The 20,268-nt window shown below is 32.5% G+C and overlaps 1 protein-coding gene across 2 annotated transcripts in view; it reads right to left on the bottom strand.

Annotated features, from left to right (window-relative positions):
- Positions 1-4,784: 4,784 nt before the first annotated feature.
- LOC140830787 (agamous-like MADS-box protein AGL82) overlaps positions 4,785-20,268 on the bottom strand; it is a 35,194-nt gene continuing 19,710 nt past the window's right edge. The window contains exon 2 of one of the 2 annotated variants that reach the window (XM_073194272.1): positions 4,785-5,624. In XM_073194272.1, the coding sequence (XP_073050373.1) occupies positions 4,853-5,624 (772 nt within the window). In that variant the 3' untranslated portion in view covers positions 4,785-4,852. Of the gene's footprint in view, positions 5,961-20,268 lie in introns of those variants that run through there. The other variant, XM_073194271.1, reaches the window with a different exon arrangement.

The following is a 20,268-nucleotide window of genomic DNA, read 5'->3' as shown; positions in this document are numbered from 1 at the left end:
ATAAAATTCAAATATCAAAATAAAATTTCATATTTTTCAAGTTTTTCATTTTACATTTGTATTTAAATTACTTGACATTTTTAGTAAAACTCTTCAAGAGTGTCTATTGATGTGAATTAATCACAGGTGTCCAAATTATCTTAATCATAATGATGACTTTTGTTATTGTATTGAAAAGATAATATTTGAGGTAAAATCTAATTCAATTTGATATTTCAAATCCTTCGTAGATTTTTCTTTGTATATAATTGTTTGTTAATACATCTATGACTAAAGAAAATATTTTCTCATAATCAACTTCAGCCTTTTTGAAAAGTTTTGGGTTAAGGTTAGCTCGTATTGTCATATGTCAATTTACTATCATGTTTTGCTTTGGCCAATTTCATAAGCATAGAAATTCATGTGAGACGGTCTCACAGGTCAATTTTATGAAACAGATATTCTATATAGGTCATCCACAAAAAAAATATTACTTTTTATGTCAAATATATTATTTTTATTGTAAATATGAACAGAATTGATCCGTCTCACGAATAAATATCCGTGAGACCGTCTTATGAAAGACCTACTCTTTCATAAGCCGATATGATGCAACCAGAGTTATTCTTTAACAACTCGAAAAATTGATGATTTGTAAGAAATCAAGCAAGATGGTGAGCCATCTTGTACCTCTATAATAAATTTTTTTATTATATGATGCAACCGGAGTTATTCTTTAACAACTCGAAAAATTGATGATTTGTAAGAAATAGAGCAAGATGGTGAGCCATTGTACCTCTATCATAATTCTTTTATTATATTGTAAACATATAATACATACATATATATATATATATATATATATATATATATATATAAATGTTTTGAAATATTAATTTTTTTTTCGTCGAATAGCAATGGTTAATACACATATGATTTTTCATTTTAAAATAAAAATAAACACAATAAAACCCATTTTTTAAATATTTATCTGAACGAATTGAAATATAGTCACGAGTTAATAAATTTGAATTTTAATTTCATTCAAGTTCTGCCTTAAAACTATTTAACGAAAAAAATTGTGGGGTATAAATACGGATCAAGATCCTCTACTGTGGGCTTCCGACAGTAGAGGGCGCAGTGCTATGAATTTTAGTTTATAACATTATTAAAAAAATTATTTTTAAAAAATTGATATTTTTATATTTTAATTATTTCAAAAACAAAAATATATTTTTATATTAAAATATGTGATTAATAATTCAATTTAAAGTTATAATTTTATTTTTGATCACAAATATATATTGTGGGAGTAAAATAACGTCTCTCTTATTATTTTTTCTTTTATAAATTTTTCAACTCTTTTTTAAAAAATGAATAAAAGTTTATTTTTTTTATTACAAATATGTGATTTCGAACGAACAAAAAAATACGACGGTACATTCAATTTTTTTAATATTATAATTCTTTTTAAAAAACCTATTTTCTCATTTTTTTATCTTGTTAATCTTTTATGTAATTTAGAAGTTAAAATTTTATTAATCATATATTTGTAACAAAAAAATTGGTTTATTCTGCAGCAGCAAATGCTAGTTAATTAATGTCTAAATACATGAAATATATATATATATATATATATATATATATATATATATATATATATATATATATATATATATATATAAGGAGAAAATAATTTTTCAAAAGAATTAGAACATAAAAAAGCCAACAAGATTATTAATTTTGTTACAAATATGTGATTAATAAAATTTTAACTTCTAAATAAAGATTAACAAGATAAAAAAAGGAGAAAATAGTTTTTTTAAAAAGAACTATAATATTAAAAAAAATGTACCGTCATTTTTTTTTGGTTCATTCGGAATGACATATTTGTAACAAAAATTTAAATTTTTATTAACATTTTAAAAAAAAGAGTTGAAAAAATTATAAAAGAAAAAATAATAAGAGAAGTGTCATTTTACCTCCACAATATATATTTATAATCAAAAATAAAATTGTAACTTTAAATTTGATTTTTAATCATATATTTTAATATAAAAATATAATTTTGATTTTGAAATAATTAAAATAAAAAAATACCAATTTTGTTTAAAAACAAACAAGTATTTTTTAATAGTAATGCGTACTATAATCTTACCACTGCACCCTCTACTGTCGGAGAGCGCACAGTAGAGGATCTTGATTCTATAAATACAACACAACCGTATCCTTAAATTATATCTCGGATCTCTAATAGTTCAATCAAAGATGAAAAACAAGAAACTAACAGATCGAAACATCAAAGAACATGAAAAAAAAACCTAGTGAGAATTCTGTACCTTTTAGTTTCTTCGAGCAAATTAAGGCTGCAAGTTTGAATAGATCACGGTACGAGAATCAACAACTGATTATCGAAATAGATTATCAGTTTATTGCATTTCGTGCCCCCTCGTGTTTGGTAAATTAATTTAAAGGCGCGGTATTTTTCTTCTTTTGTGTTTTTTTAAACGTATTACTACCAAATTATCACTCAAGTTGTGTTTAGAGAAATTTGAATGAATAATTTTGGTCGAACTTCTATTTTGAAAAATAATCATCTTCAGATATATTTGAATTCTTTCAAATACATTTGGGAATGTCATTTACAAAAAAAAAAATGTTTGATCAATATTATTTTGCTCACTACCCTGTCAAATTTAGATACTGATTAAATATCATCTAGTCGTGTTGTAAATTTTTTCCAGTTTTTAATACTTTTTTGAGGTTTGATTCGAAGACGATTTTAAAAAAATTATGAGGGCATTGCTAATGCCAGACTCTAGGATGACAAAACACAACCCCTATTGTTGCTTTTTTTCGTTGACGCAGATAATTGTTACCGTTGAGACTCGAATCCGAAATCTAGTCATAAACTTAGGACTTTAGTGTAATATGGAATATGAGTGATCGGCCCTATTGTTATATAACTCAGTTGGACTAAAATAAAGGCTGCAATTGTTGATGCTTCTCAAACTCGACGAGCAAATATCTACTCATTCATTGTCGATAAAGCAAAAAATGTTCATGAAATCTAGTAGCGAAAGGATATAGATTATTTATACATATATTTCTCATATGTAATTTTATTTTTTCCCCAAAGGTTGTCTTGGTTCTTCAGTCGCTTAAATCGATTAATTACATATGTATAAGATATGAAAAAAAGATTTGATAATTTAGTACACTTCATTGAAATTTAAGATCAACATATAAACTTAATTAAAGTCCTCTTTGGGACATATCTAAGTGTTACCACATATTACATTTATGAATGAATTGCACAACAAATCATAGATATATTGCAATTATAATATATAATGTCGTTGACGAAAACAATATACATCAAATCATATATAATCGTGCCTTTCATCCCAGTAGGGATATTTAGCTTCTCCATTCTTTTTTCTCAATTTCTCCATCTCTTCTTTGATGTTTCTGGTTTGATTCTCATAGAATGTGGACAAATGGTATGTTCTTGACTTGGAATATTCATCGCCTAACCTCGACAATTTGTGGGATTCGATCAGATTCGCAACCTGACCTGGATCATTGGACCAAACAAATGGCTCGATTTCTTCGTTCTTTAGCGGTGGCGGATGAATAATCATGCACAGGTCGACTCCACAAAGAGTGGACAATTCCTCGGCCTTCTTCTTCAAACCTTTTCTCCTGATTTCGTAGGTCTTGCTTCTTCCTTTCTCCCGTGCTGAACAATTCCAGACGCAATTTTGCCATGCTCGATCATCTTTAGAAAAAAATACCAACTAATTTCTCGAAAAATGTCGTTGAATAATAGATGTATGATCAAAGTGTTAATCGATGGGTAATTACAAGATATAACAGATATATATAGATGATAAGTGCTTGAGGTTTTCTTGTAATAAATCAGAAGAAACAAGAAAATCAAGATCAATGATATTGTCTAAAAGGTATTGAAGTTTCTTAATTTAGACCGGGCGTAATTGTGGTAACGGTTATAAAGAAAATACATGGAAAATCATATAATTAGATTTTTTACATTATAAATTTACAATTCTTGTTTGGAAAAATAATTACTATTGAAGCTTTCATATGGGGCAATGTTTATTTATGGTAACTGCGTCCATAATATTAATTACCGTGGTGGTGACTTGTATTCACAAAATGGTCATATATCTGCTAATCTAACATTCAAAATATTATTATAAAAAATCATATATTTTAAATCAAAAAATCCTATTCAAATAATTATTCATTGAAAATATAAAAAATATATTATTAATTCTTATTTTGAAATAATTTTTAAATTTTCAATGTAAAAATTAATTAGCATAAGAAAAAGAGAAAATTACATTTTTATCTCATGATGTGCACGATTTTCAGTTTTGGTCCTAGATAAGTCAATTTGAAGTCTTAGTACACTAACTCGATTTCAAACCTTTTTTTTTATAGCCAATGACCGAAAAATGCTTATTCCCAATCGCACACGCTGAGATGGACTAATAAATTGTGGGTGTTTTGGGTTTTGAAATAAAAATTGCATATGTAGTAGAATAATACTAAACACATTAATTAATAATTAATAAATAAAAACAACAAATAACAAAATATTCAACTATTTTTTTCCGTCACGATTCAGAAGAGAGTAAATGATATATAATTAGAGAAACGTAGATGCATTCGTGGGCACGGATCTATATCTATATGGTTAGATTAATGAACAAATGAAGCGATATTATATATCAACCAAATATCATGGACATGATTATAATTAAAACATGTGTCTGACATTCTTGATGAATAAACCGTGGAATATTTAACACTATAGAACCCTAAACTCAAAAATCCCACCTCCAAATCAATATGATCCCAAACTCGGATGAAACCCAGAATACAATTGAGGGAAACAATCAGGAGAAATCATTAGTTCTTGTTCATATCCATGAACGGAATTAGCCACAATCTGCATATCGTAACTCATCAGTGGAGCAAAATCCATCACATTATGATCATATGGATTATTTTCACTGAATGACGCCCCATTGTTAAACATCATCGTTCTTCGCTGATTTTCCAGGTAAGATTGCGCATCAAAATATGTTGGAAATTGTTGTTGCTCAAGTCGCTGATTTTCCAGGTTATAAGATTGCGCATCAAAATATGTCGGAAGTTGGTGTTGCTCAAGTCGCTGATTTTCCAGGTTATAAGATTGCGCATCAAAATATGATGGAAATTGGTGTTGCTCAAGTCGCTGATTTTCCAGGTAAGATTGCGCATCAAAATATGTCGGAAATTGGTGTTGCTCAAGCTCTCTGCCCAAACCGGAATCTAGGTTTTCGTCAATTCGTGGAATATTCATCAAGAAACTTGATTCCGGGACTTTGTCTTTCCTTTCCTTGAACAATTCGATGGTTTCTTTTGTAAACTCGACCTTAGCAGTTAACACTCGGGCAAACATCCTCAACTCCTCCTCCGAGAAAGAATCATACTGTTGATCCCAATTCGGATACTTGACTTCTCGGATCGTCTTCTTCACTTTCTCGATCTCTTCTTCGACTTTTCTCGTCTGATCCTTGTAGAAGGACGATAAATTGTATGTCTTTGACCTGGAAAAATATCCATCGCCTAAGCTCGCTTGTTTGTGGGATTCCATCAGATTCTCAACCTGGTCTGGCTTGTTGGACCAAACATGTGGTTCGATTTCTTCGTTCTTGAGCGGTGGCGGGTACATAATCAAGCAAACGTCCACTCCGCAAAGAGTGCTTAACTCGTTGGCCTTCTTCTCCAGACCTTTTTTCCTGGTTTCATAGGCCTTTCTTCTTGCTTTTTGACTCTGTAGTAGTTGCAAATTCAATCTCCCTCTGCCCATCTTGTCTGAAAACTTGATTTCTTGAATTATCGAATGATAATCTCGTTGAATGATAGAATCGATGGTTTATTACAAGATATAACCAATATATATAGATGACAAGAAAATCTGAAGAAACAAGAAAATCAATATAAAAGATATTGTCTAAAAAATATTAAAGTTTTTAATTTAGACTTGCGTAAATATGGCTTCAGCAGTTATCCGTACAGCAATATTTGGAAAACATTAATACTACAGGCGGGAGGGAGGGAGGCTTGGATTCGCTGCTGCCGTTTCACGCAATGTTCACCAGCTGTCCGAAGGTTGCAGCAAATCACATTCGGCGGTGTTCTGGACGCGCTATTGTGCTCGTGCAGAATTTCAGTGAGGCCATGCTCGGATCTGCGCTGGGGCCCATCCAACTGCCCCACTAAAATCATATAATAAAATTAATATTAGAAAGTGGCAACAAATATAATATTATGGTAATGTCTGTCACGGAGCATCTATATTTTTGGAGAAGGTATGACATTATTCAGAATTTTTTTTAATTAATTTAATCATATTTCAAATCTACTATAGTAGAATATATCATGGAAATTAAATTTCAAAAATAAAATAAAAAAATAATAGCTAATAGTAATATTAATCGTAGTAATTAATATGCTAAATACATGATTGTAATTATTATAATCAAAATATAATTTTTTTCATAGTTATTATTACTTTATATTTATAATTGTAATTACAATCATTATACGTGACATTAATCATCTAAATTCAAAAATATAATAATAATAAAAATTAATTAGCATAAAAAAAGGAAATATTACATTGTTATCCCGTAATGTACATGTTTTTCCGTTTTGACCCTATATAAGTCAATTTGAAATCTTGGTATAATAACTCGATTTCAAACTTATTTTTACAGAACCTTAGCCAATGACCGAAAAATGCTTATTTCCCAACCACACATGCTGACATGGACTAATAAATTGGGTGTTTTGGGTTTTGGAAGAAAAATTGCATATGTGGTATAATACTAATTTACACCTAATCATAAATGATACCCTGGGAAATACTCGGGTCATCCTATAACTCGGTCGGGGGAGGGGTCGGAACGCGGGTCATACCATAACTAAAATCTGGGATAAGAGCCTAGCTCTAGTACCATTTTCGGAATTGCAAAAAACAGAGAAGATAATCAGACTAGCATACGCTCGAGTGAGCCAAAGCTCTCAACCTAGCCTAGGCAGTTTAACAAGATATAGTAGTTGGATTTTTCCAAAAACTGAACTTATCCGCTCTTAGTCAATTACTGGTGTACATCAATGTCTCTACATTTTAAGACTAAAGCTCCTCTTAAAAGGATCTACAACTTTTTTCCCAAGCTAAAAGTAGACTCACTAGCAATGGTGGAGCATGAAATTGCAAAAATATCATTGGCAATAAGTGAATGGATGAGATATCTAATTTCACTTCCTCTCCCCCATTCCAAAAGATTGATTATACATTACAAAAAAAAAAAGACATACGACAATGGTGAAAAACCGTTGTCGTATGTCCTGAAAAACTGTTGTTAAAGCTCATGTGGTTAAATGGTTCGCTCAAAGACAACGATTTTTCACCATTGTTGTAGCTACAATTTGCGATGTTTTTGAAAAACCGTAGCAAATAATATTAGCGACGGATTACGAAAAACATAATTAAAAAATAAACCGTCACTAATTAGCGACGGTTTATTACACCATCGCTAAAATTAGCGACAGTGTTTCATTAAGCCCGTCGCTAATTAGCAACGGTTTTTTTCATAATTTCTGTCGCTAATATTTTCAGTAAATAAAAAAATTACTTTTAATAATTTAACAAATCTAAAGAAACTTATAATTTGACTATGCTAACAATATTCATGAACTTAACTAACACTTAAAAATTTACTAAAAATTTAAGCGAAAAAATTTATCTTAAATCGAAACTAAAATCGTGTAAATGAGAAAAAATTTTAAGTGTTGTGAAGTGGTGTGGAGGAAAATGGACCGAAAACACTGATATTTATAGATAATTTGCGATGGTTGTTGGTTAAACCGTTGCTTTTAGCGACGGATATTTCATAAACCGTCGCAAATTTAAAAATAGCGACATTTTTTTTAAAAACCAGCTTCTACTAAAACCGTCGCAAAATTAGCGACGGTTCTACCAAAACCGTTGCTAAATATAGCGACGGTTTTGCAACGCCTCGAAAATTTAAGGTCTACGCAAACCACATGCATATAAGTTATTAAATTCCTTTGTATTTTAATTAAATTTTTTAATTGCATTATTTAATTATGTTGTCCATATTTGCATGTTTAAAATATATTTTTCTACATGATTGCATTAAAATATATTTTTAAAGGCTATTCGAGTTGCGATCGAGGAACAGGAGACCGAGAGCTGAAAAAAATAGAAAATGATTTTATTAAATAATTGTTTTTAATTATTTAAAATAAGGGTGATGCTTTTTATTATTTTTGAAAATAAGAGGGTTTTGAGGTGATTTTATACGCCAGGACGTAATTTTATCGGTTTTGGATTTTTCATCAAAAATATGAACTTTTTGGCAACCCGGCTAATAAATTCACAAACGCATTTAAACAAATTTATTTTTAATATTTTAATTAAATTCTAATTAAGCACTAATGAGCTTAATTAATCTACCTAATGAGCCTAAGCTTAATAAGTAACTTAATTAAGTATTTAATATTAAAAACCCACACAAACCCTTTTCAAAACAATCGCCCACTTCTTTTGCACAATTAAAACTCTTCTCCCCACCACCAATAATACACGGCCACACTTCAAAATTCAGAAATTCTCCCCTTCAAGTCACGGCACACACACACACACCACAATTGGAGAAAGATTTTTGTGAGGTTCAAGGGATTAATTCAAAGCCAAAGTTCTTGCCCGTTCTTCGTCATCAACGTTAATTTGTGCGTATAAAACGCAAAGGCACGTCATATTCTCCTTTTACTCGTCCATCTCACCATAGTATTTATTTAAATGTGTTTTGCATGAAAAACAAGTGACATGTTATTTAATATCGTTTTTCATGATCATGGAATTTTTAAAACTTGGGTTTTGCTTCAAATTCATGTTTAATATGTTAAAAAGGGGCTGTCATGATTTAGGTTATGATCACATTTTTACATGGGTTTGAAGGCCTAGAAACACACACAATCACAGCAAACAAGTAAACATGCAAGTTGGAAACAATTTTATGTCATAGAGTTGAGGGGGCTCGATTTTAAGGGAATTAAAGGCTTGGCTTGGCTTTGGTTGGGACCAGGGCCTGGCTAGGGTCGTGGTTGAGTCGAGGGAAGAGTCATAGCCACGCTAGGACTCGAGACCATGGGCTGGGGAGGAGTCCTAGCAAGCTAGGACTCCACCCGAGAGAGGTAGCATAGGGGTTGTGCAGGTTTCAGCTTTTGTGCAGGGCTTGGTGGCTCGGCCAGGGGCTTTGGGCTGGGCTAGGTTAGGTCCTTAGGGTCCTAAGAAGGGGCGCAAGGGGCTGGTTCAAGGTCTGGTATGGTTTGGTTCAGGAGGGCTGAGCAAAACATGAAACCAAGAGGGAGTAGCCATGCGCGCAGGCTGTAGGGACACTACAAAAAAAAGTATTTCTAGAAGCGGTTTTTGAGGAGCACTTCTGAAACCGCTCGTGCAAACTGAACAACAAAATCGATTTTACTTAAACCGTTTCTATTTCCTTACTTTTAGGAGTGGTCGCATAACCTGCTTTAGTAGCGCAATTTTTAGTACCGATTTGTATCAACCGCTGCTATAAATTGCTCCTATTGTTTTAACTATTAGAATCATTCTGGAAACTACTCTAATTGAATATTTTTACCAGTGGTTTCACAAAACTGGTGTTGTGGACCGCCCTTATAGCTCTGTTTTTTAGGATTGATTTGAAAATTGCACCTACTAAAATACATTTATAAATCGTTTTTATACATTGCTCTTATTGATATTTGCCATATTTAGCGACGGTTTTGCAAAACCGTCGCTACTGTTTGCGACGGTTTAATCACAATCGTCGCGTTGTTAACAATGCGACGGTTTTAATAGTATCCTGTCGCTATGCATCCAATTAGCGACGGTTTTAATAGTATCCGGAAATTCAGAAGATTCGCTGCTGGTGTTCAAGGGCTTGGGCTGGCCTGGGCTATGGCTGGGCGTGGTCCATGGAGGGTTAGGTTCATGAGGGGTCGAGTGGTTTACAGCTGGTTGAGTCCTAGGCCAATTAGGAGTCCTAGATAGGCAACGAGTCTCACCCACACACACATGCAGATTTTGTCTCACTTTTCAGCAAGGTTTTAGCGGGACAGGGCTGGTTGTTTTGGGCTGGGCTTGGTCAGTAGGGTCCTTAGATGGGTTGGCTAGGTTTTGGCTCAAGGTGGCTCGGGCGTGGCTCGGGTAAATTAGGAGATGTCTCGGTGCGTACGTTAGGGTGTCAATTTCGAAAATTCAAAGGCTAAAAATAGATCCAAGGGTCCACGGGGGTGGCTCATGACTTGGAAGGTTAGAATAAATATTAAAAATGTTATGTTTAAAGTTTGGGATCAAAATAACGAGTTTTGGATTTATTCGGGATTTATTAGTCGCACAAAACGCTAATTAACGAGTTAATTGAAAAGTCTAGTTTTATGCCTTATAAAATTATGAAAATTAGGTTTAAGCTTAAATAATTATTATAAGTCTAAGTTTTTAATTTGGGAATTTTATATGAAATTTTGGTTTAATTCGGGATTAAAACGCATTAAAACGTTATATTTAAAAATAAATTTAAAAGTCATCGAATTAGGCTAAATAAAAATATGAGAAAATTCTTGTAGGCTTAAATAATTATTTGGGACATGTTAGAGTTATGAAATCAAGAAAAAGTCGAAATCGTAAAATGTCGAGTCCAGAGGTAAAACGGTCTTTTTACACTTAGAAATTAGTAAAGGTCATGGCAGTGCCAGAAATGCTATTTTTATGATATTATGATTATTTTTAAATGTTTATGATGTATCCATGATTAAATGACGATTTTTTTAAGTGTCTGTTTGATTTTTATGATTTAAGGAAGACATTTAAAATACATGTTGCATACTTGGTTTCAAAAATGAAAAATGTAAATGTTATTCATGATTTTTCTAAAGTGATAGGAATGAAAAATGTTGAAGGAAGTGAAGTGATTGTGACTAATTCGTTAATGATGGCGGTGTCGTGAGGGTGATGGTCCCAGTGGGAGCCCGACGATCGTGTTTCCATCATTACGAATATGTGGTAACAGTTAAGTGGTAATGGTTTTGTGGTAACGGAAGAATGGGAATATCGTGAGGGGAAAAGGCCCCAGAGGGAGCCCATTTATGGGAAAAGGCCCCAGAGGGAGCCCCGAATATCGTATTTCTATTCGAATAATGATAAGCCAGGGCCCAGTTGACCGGTGAGAGTGTTGCTGGTGTCCCCCGCCGCCCAGTACTGTGGTTACATGTAGATGGATCCATCGACCCTCATGATCATGATCAGGAAAGTCACAATTATCGATCTGAATTCAACAAAGGAAAAGGAAAAGGAAAATATTTACGATCATGTTAAAATGTTTTATGTCATGATAAGGGAGAAAAGATTAAGGTTATTTATGCATATCATGAAATGTTATTTTTACCTAAAATTATTTTCACTGTTGCATGTGGTTTTATATGTATTACTTGTTATAAAGATTATGATGTGTTGAGTCTTTAGACTCACTAGGTGTGATGGATGCAGGTGAGTTTGAGGGAGGACTTGACTGATGATATGACTGGACTGATGGCGCACACAACCTGAGGACCAGCGCTTCTATTATTCCACATTATGACTTTTGACTCATGTTTTATGATTAAATATTTTTAGACTATTTACTTATGCTTTTGAGATATTTTTGAGAGGTTTAGTATGGGCTTTACTTTTCAAATTATTGCTTTTTAGGTTTGATAAAACAGTAGACGATTTTATTTTATGACTATTGCACTTGAATCTTTAAATGCTAGTTGGTTGAGGTTTTATTTTAAAAGGGCAAAATATGTTATTAAAATATTTTCATGTGGTAAGTGTGCATGGTCGAATACGGATGTTTAAAAAAGAAAAAATTTTCTAGTACTTTTAAATCAATAAAAAGGGCAGGACGTTTCATGTTATCCCCAAAACACGCTAATCAACAACGGTTTTCTAAATCCGTTGTCGAATTTCCAAAAAAAACACGCTAATAGATAATTGTTTTATAAACCGTTGTCGTAACCCATATAAGACAACGATTTTAACAAAAATCGTTGTCTTTAGCAACCCAAAAACACGCCCATAGACAACGGTTTGCTAAAACCGTTGTTGTTGACTCATAAAAAACAACGGTTTTTAGAAAATTGGTGTCTTTGACAAGGAAAAATTTACAAATACAACGGTTTTAACGAAAACCGTTGTTAAACGGAAAAAAGACAACGGTTTCTGATGTCTTATGAATGTGGTTGTATATTGAATTTCTTGTCACTACAAGAAAAAAGGCAAAAGACAACGGTTTTTAACTGTTGTCATAGGTCAAATAAAACTGTTGTTACAGGCCCTGTGGTTAAAGGGTATGCTCAAAGACAACGGTTTTTAACCGTTGTCGTAGACTCTAAAAACGACGGTGAAAAACCGTTGTCGTAGGTCTTGGAAAACCGTTGTTAAAGGTCATGTGGTTAAAGGGTGTGCTAATAAACAACGGTAAAAAACCGTTGTCGTACATTTCTAAAGACGACGGTGAAAAACCATCGTCGTAGCATTGAAAAATCGTTGTTAAACTAAATATTGTGACGCTTTTTATAGGAAAACTGTCGCTGGTTAGCGACGGTTTAAGAAAAGTTGCTAATTGGCGACGGTATTGAGATGAATTCCGTAGCTACTTAGCGACGAAGTGTATATGGTTACTGTCGCAATTTGCGACGGTATGTATATGACTTCTGTCGCTAATTAATTAGCGACGGTTTGGCTCATAATTCCGTCACTAATGTTTTACGAAAAATTAAAAAAATATTTGATAATTTATTAATTATAATAATAAAAAATTTAAATCTTTGTCATATAATAATAATCTTAACTCCGAAATTAATTTGTGGATGGAAGAGATAAAAAAAATTTCGTTGAGGGAAAAATTTTGTGGAGGGAAGAGATAAAAAAGTTTTTGGGGAGGGAAGAGAGAAAAATTGTGTGGAGGGAGAAAAATTTCGAGTGGAGGGAAGAGAGTAAAATTTAATGTGGAGGGAGAAAAATTTCGAGGGGAAGGAAGAGAGAAAAATTTCGTATAGGATGAAAATGAACAAGTTTGATGATATTTATCGACAATGCGCGAATTTGCGACGGTTTGAGCTAAAACCGTCGCCAGTAGCGACGGCTATTTAAAAACAGTCGCTACTTTCAACAGTTTTGTAAATACTGTCTTAAATAGCGATAGCCGTCAAGAACTGTCGCAGATTTAAAATTAGACTGTCGCGAATTTGAATATGCGACGGTCTTTCTTGTAACCAATAGCGACAGTTTGATAATACATTAGCGACGGTTTTGGAATAATCGTCGCCACATGTAGCGACGGATATAACCGTCGCGAATTTAAATTAGCGACGGTTTTTAGTACCATCGCTAAATGCCGATTTTTTAAAAAAATTTAGTACAATTACGACGGTTTTTTGAAAAAAAAAATTTAAAGAACGAAACACAAACCGTTGTCTTTGACCCTTGACAGAAACACATATAAACGGTTTTTAAAAACCGTTGTCGTAGCCCAAAAAAATGCTTTTAGACAACGGTTTTTAAAAACTGTTGTTGTAGCAAAAAAAAAAAATTCTCATAGACAACAGTTTTAAAAAACCGTTGTCGTTGCCCAAAAAAATGCTTTTAGACAACGGTTTTTAAAAACTATTGTTGTAGCAAAAAAAAAAAAAAAACTTTCATAGACAACAATTTTAAAAAACCGTTGTCGTAGCCCATAAAAACACACTCATAGCCAACGGTTTTTAAAAACCGTTGTCGTAGCAAAAAAAAAACACGCTCATAGACAACAGTTTTCAAAAACCGTTGTCGTAGACACATCAAAGACAACGGTTTTTTTAAAAAACCGTTGTCTTTAAGCGTGTTTTTATAGGATACGACAACGGTTTTTGTTAAAACCGTTGTTAAATGAAAAAAACACAACAGTTTTAATAAAAATCATTGTCTTTGATGTATTGTTGAATCTATTTTTTCTTGTAGTGTGTAATGATATTATTTGTACTTTTCCAATTCATTGAATATCTCTTGAAGTTGTTCTTCTTCTTTTTTTTTGTGCTTTCACATCATCAAAAAATTCATCACAAAGACCACCACCACCACTAGTACCACCATCTCCATCATGACACTTCATTCGCATACTTCAATACATCATGTATTCACTCGAACTCAATCCACAAAGCTACCGAGTTTTGTTTGACCTTATAAACAAACTCTTAGATTTTTGTAGGAGTACCTGCCAATTTTTTTATGTTGACTTTGATATTCTGAAGTTTGTTCTTCTAGTCTAAAACATTTCCAATAAATATAAAAGGGTTCATATCATCCAAATTTCCTCAATACTTGTCAAACTTTAACTTCATTGCACATGCTATCTTTTAAGAGTTTGATCTGAACCATCACTTTTATTTATCTCAATAACAACTTATAGTTCAATCATTGATTTGAGAGATAGGAATTTTAGATGCACTAAGCTCCAAAGTGACATCATAAATTTTTTTTAGAAAGCGTACAAAAACTTTTGCATTCTCTCAATCATCGGTAATTGGAATCCATTCTTTCTTTATCGTTTTTCGTATTTTTCATAAAAAAATAATTCATAGAATGGAACCATTCTTCGGCCATCTTTTTGAATACCCTTCTATAATTTAATGCAACTACAAGCATTTTATAAGTTTCATTCCACCTTGTTTTGATATTCATAGGGAATGTTGATATACTAGAAAACTTGGTTAGTCTAGCTTTAATTGAAGCATTATGATCCTTCAGGCCATCTTTAACAATCAAGTTATGTATATGACACACACACACCTTAAATGCAAGCATTTCCCTTCAAATGACAATGGGTATTTATTTTTCATTCTTCTTTTCAAGTAATCATTTGCAGTGACATTAGAGGATGCATTGTCGGCTACAACTGAAAAGAGTTTTTCTGTCCCCAACTCTCCCAGGCAAACCTCAACCATCTTGCCAATTTCTTCCCGGCATGATTAGTGATTTTTGTGAAGTTAATTATTCTTTTATGTATTACAATCACAATCCAAAAAATGAGTTGTAACTACAATGTAATTTATGTTTTGAATGGATGTCCAAGTATCGGTTGTGACACATACCCTTTGGTCTCTGATCACACTTTCTATCTTAGCTTTCTCAACTAAGAATAGATCATAAACCATACCTGCAACTTTCTTTCGATCAAGAATTTTGAATCTCGATTGTAATTCATGCAATAATTCTGCAAACCTCTTCCATTCGACAGCCCTGAAAGACACTTCATCAACAATCACATGCCTTGCCAATTTTAGGTAATATATTTTCTAATATACGTATGAGGAACCAATGCACTTCCTAGCCCCATGGTCCCATTCTTCAATATAGTTTGACTTGTATTATACGTACTCTCTTCGTAGAGAGGACTCGACTTACACCTCCTTACTATGTGATTTTTTTAACCTTTTAGTACTTCCATAAACTGTTGAGATCTCAATTTTGAAATATTTTCATATCCCTATTTATTTTATGCTCTCATCAGCCAATTTTCTTGTAATATTTTCACAATGCTCCAAAAATATACTCGTGGATTGTTTAGGATCTATAGGAGGCTTTGCTTTCAAAGATTTTCTTATTATTTTTCGAGCTGTAGACTCTTGTGCTTCAGATTTTGTTGTGTTTGATGTTTGGGATGGACTTGGAGGCATGTTAAACTCCACCTGAAAGAAAAAAACCAAACACTTTACTGTATATATTATTTAGAAACAAACAAAAGGCTACCGAAAAGGATATTGATGAAAATAATAATGAAGGAGGTCTCTCAGAGCAATCAAAACAACGTCAAAAAAGAAGTTGAAAGTAAAAAGAGCTAAAATCAATATTAACTTCATCAAAGAACACATAGATGGAAAAAGCTCACAAAGATATAATGTAAAAGCCTTGTATGATGAAAGTAGATAAATTTGATGGAGTCGGTCTAATTTAAAATAAATTATGTTTCCAAGTCAAGAGTGAGCGGGGAGTTGACTGTTCGTTTTTTCTATTTTTTAACGTATTTTTCTTTCAAGGAAAAGTGTAAAAGGAGTGGTGGAAAAACAAATGAGGCTAAAGAGAAATTGTGGGAATTATGTTCATTTTGAACTCTCATTACTTTGAAGAGTCGTAGACTCCAACAAAAAAAGTAATTTCAAAAAATAAATGCATCGAGAAAAAGAAGCACACACAAAAATGAGAGAATATTTATTACATATACATTGTGGTGTCCATAATAAAAATCAAAATTTCTTGTCGAAACATAAAATCTCCAATCTACCATCCAAGCAAATCAAGAAAAAGTCAAAACTAAAAGGGATTTATCTCTTATAATCATCGAATTTTCGTCTCTTTGTGTAGATTTTTATTTTCTTTGATTCAAAAGTGAAGCCTAGGGTTTTTTTCCTTGAAAATGAGGCTTAGAGTTTTCTTGTCACGATAGATAGGATGAACTAACGATGAAGATGAAACTTGAATAAGTTTAAGCGTGGGTGGATTTTCTTGTCGGGGTAGTGACGAATTCTTTCACTAATTGATTGTTGGTATTATAAGCACAATATCAAATTTAAAAGCTAGCCTAATACAAAATAAATAAATGAAACACAAATGAATGTTCGGTCCTAATAATTTTATTATAAAAATTTTTTCGCCAAATTTCTAGAAAATCCATACCGATAACGAAAATTTCAGTCGGTATAACACCGTACCTAATTTTTCGATATACTGTTAATATCGGTGTATGTGGTATATTTCTGTATGGTAAATGCGATATAGGGGTGCAATCGATTCGATGTTGAGTATCACTCTACTTGAGCTCGACTCGAAAAAAATTTGGGATACTCGAACTCGAGCTCGACTCGATAACAAATCGTGTTAATCGAGCTCGAAAAACTAGTTTAAATTTTTTAAAATTTTAAATAAATTAATTAATGTGTGTGTGTACACACACACACACACATATATATATATATATATATATTGTCGAGTAGCTAGCGAGCTACTCCACTAGACTCACTAACTACTCAAGCTCGACTCGATTACGAGTTCGAGCTACTCATTTGCATCTTTCGTACGGTATACAAAAATTTCGATATTTTTTCATAGTCCTATTGTTAGTAGTTATTCATGAGTCATGAGAATATGTCTCAAGGAAGTTTATGTGAAAATTTCAATATTTTGAACCCACCGGACATGTATATATATATTTTTTGTCACGAATACAATTCAAGGACGAGTTCTTTTTTTTTTTTTTAAGGGGAGGAGAATTGATAAAGCACAGTTCAAAAGTTTCCATATTATTTATTTCCTACTTTAAGATTATTCTATTTTTTATATTTTTTTGTAATATCTTTTACTATCTTTTTTTTAAAAAAATAAACTCTAATCAAGTGATCTTATTAAGAATGAATATAACATAGTAATCACTTTTGGCAGGTTGACATGGCTTTTATCAAATGGTAATTTGGCCTCAAATAAAATTGTGATATGGTCTTTCATAATTTTTTTATAATTATTATATTAATTTTATTTTAATACAATTCAAATTAATTATAAAAAAAATAAAACTCCAAAGAAAATTTTCAAAAAATAAAAAAATTGTATGAGCAAATAATGCGTGTATCCGAATATTAGTATGATTTTTATATGGTTTACATGTTTTGGTTGAATCAAAAGCCCAAGCCAATGTATTTAAAAAAAAATCAAACCAATTAGTGGAACCATATTCCTACAAATGTAAAAGAATATATATGTATATATTTGAAAAACCGATTTTTTTTATTTAAAAAAAACGATTATTACGTAATAATTAAGAAACAAATTCATACTCTAAGGTTGTGTTTACATGGTTTGAAGAGATTAATAATCCAATTCAATTAAATATTTGGTTGCAATTTTGTTATATTGTTATTTATCTTACATAATCAAATTATTGAATTAAAATTATAATATTATCATCGATATATTTTATTTATGTATATTCATTAATTAATAATTAAAAATGATAAAATTGTAATTTATCATCTTATTTAAATTTAATCAATCAATCAATTACAAAACATATTATTATGTATTCAATCAAATTCAAATATTTTAATAAATCAAAACATTATTTATCTATTAAATTTCATCAACACAACTAAACACACCTAAAAGGTGAAAATTTCTCATTAATTTAGCCGACAATATATGCTTCGTGTTGAATGTGCCATTGGCAAGAGTGTCAATTATTAGTGAAAATCCCACTTCGAAACTTCCGAAACCAAATAACCCAGTACTACTTCAAAATTTTATCTGTACTTTTATTTACTTTATGTTTAGGTAATTATATATTTTTTTTATATAAACTGATAATTTAATTTATAGCAGTTAACACTCGGGCAAACATCCTCAACTCCTCCTCCGAGAAAGAATCATAGTATTGTGAGACATGTCAAGAATCATATATTTTAGAGTAGGTTTCTTGTGAGACGGTCTCACGAATCTTTTGTTAGAGTAGATGTCCTACAAATCAACTGTTGTAATGCCCGAGAACTAATCACTGTTAATTAAGGATTATTGATGTATAATTTAACGTGATTACGAAAGGGTCAACTGAGACACGATTTAAAATAATGGGTGGCCATTTATTCTGAATTTTAGAATGTGTTGCCGAAGCAACACTGCACCCGCGCCCTTGCATGTACCGCACCCGCGGTGCATGGACAGAAACTTGGTCAGTTTTATCGAAGGGTGACCGCACCCGCGGTGCAAGTATTACCGCACCCGCGATGCATGACCGCACCCGCGGTCTTGACAGGTACCGCACCCGCGGTCGTACAAATTCAGAAGGGATAAGAATGCCGAAGCATGAGCGCACCCGCGGTGCAAGATGAAGCGCACCCGCGGTGTGACGTGCAGCATGGAAAATGAGACACGTTTCTTGCATGCAATTTTGATATATATATGTAAGAATTGCTCGTTCATTTCCTCAAAAAAAATTCAGAGAAAGGGTCAAAGCTTTGGCACAGAAAATCCTTACGCCTTTTGCGAGAAATCTGCCCGTCTGATTTTGAATCTGACGTCGATACTGAGTTCCTATCGACGTAGGCTACAACTGGACGTAAGTTTTGCTACGTTTTGATATGATTTGAAATTATGGTATTGTCAGAATCTGATCTGATTCATATATGATGTTCTTGGCATGTTAGACATCGTATAATCGAAACCGGACTGAGGAACAGATACCATATGAAATTATTATGATTTTTAGAGTTGAGTTGTTTGAGAATTGTTATCAGAATTGAGTTGTTATTGATTATGAGATGTTGGAATTGATATCTGCCTGATATGGTATTGTTGGATATATTGAAATTATGACATTATGCCGTTGAAACAGAATTTGATTGGATTCTGATTATATCCAGTATTGATTGAGTGGTGTATTGATACCGTACCCTCGATATTTTTATTGTCAGATTGAGTATTGACAGGCTTTGAGTTCGAGACTGCGACCGAGTCAGAGTATCAGAAAGAAATGTATAAATTAATGTTGTGTTGGGATTGCACAACTCGAGGAAGATTTGACTCGAGTTTCCCTAAATCACATACTTAGTTTATTACATTGATTCTTGTAATTGATGAGATTGATGTTTGTTGTCTATTGATTTATAGCCACTGCATGTAATGACTGCTGATTAGCTAGTCATTGATTGATTTGCTTAGATACTGACTGTATGTATTGATTACTGAGTCGTTGAGTCATAGGCTGATTCGCCTAGTCACCGGCTGATTCGTCGGGTTATTGACTGATTCGTCTTATTATAGGCTGATTCGCCTAGTCACCGGCTGATTCGTCTGGTGATTGACTGATTCGTCTAAACTTAAGCTAATTCGCTTAATTACAGGCTGAGTTGTCTGATTATTGGCTGATTCGCCTAATTACCGGCTGATTCGTCGGGTTATTGACTGAGTCGTCAATTCTGCGGCTGATTCGCCCAGACACTGGAGATATTAATTATATCGATGCCGTTTAAGGATTGATTCATTCCTATCGACTGAGATTCGATATAATTACCTATATCCAGACATCGGGATCCCTAGGTTAGAGTGAGTCGAGTCTG

Source organism: Primulina eburnea, chromosome 4 (genome assembly GCF_022965805.1).
Source record: "Primulina eburnea isolate SZY01 chromosome 4, ASM2296580v1, whole genome shotgun sequence".
NCBI lineage: Eukaryota > Viridiplantae > Streptophyta > Magnoliopsida > Lamiales > Gesneriaceae > Primulina > Primulina eburnea.
This window is presented reverse-complemented; position numbering and strand designations above follow the sequence as displayed.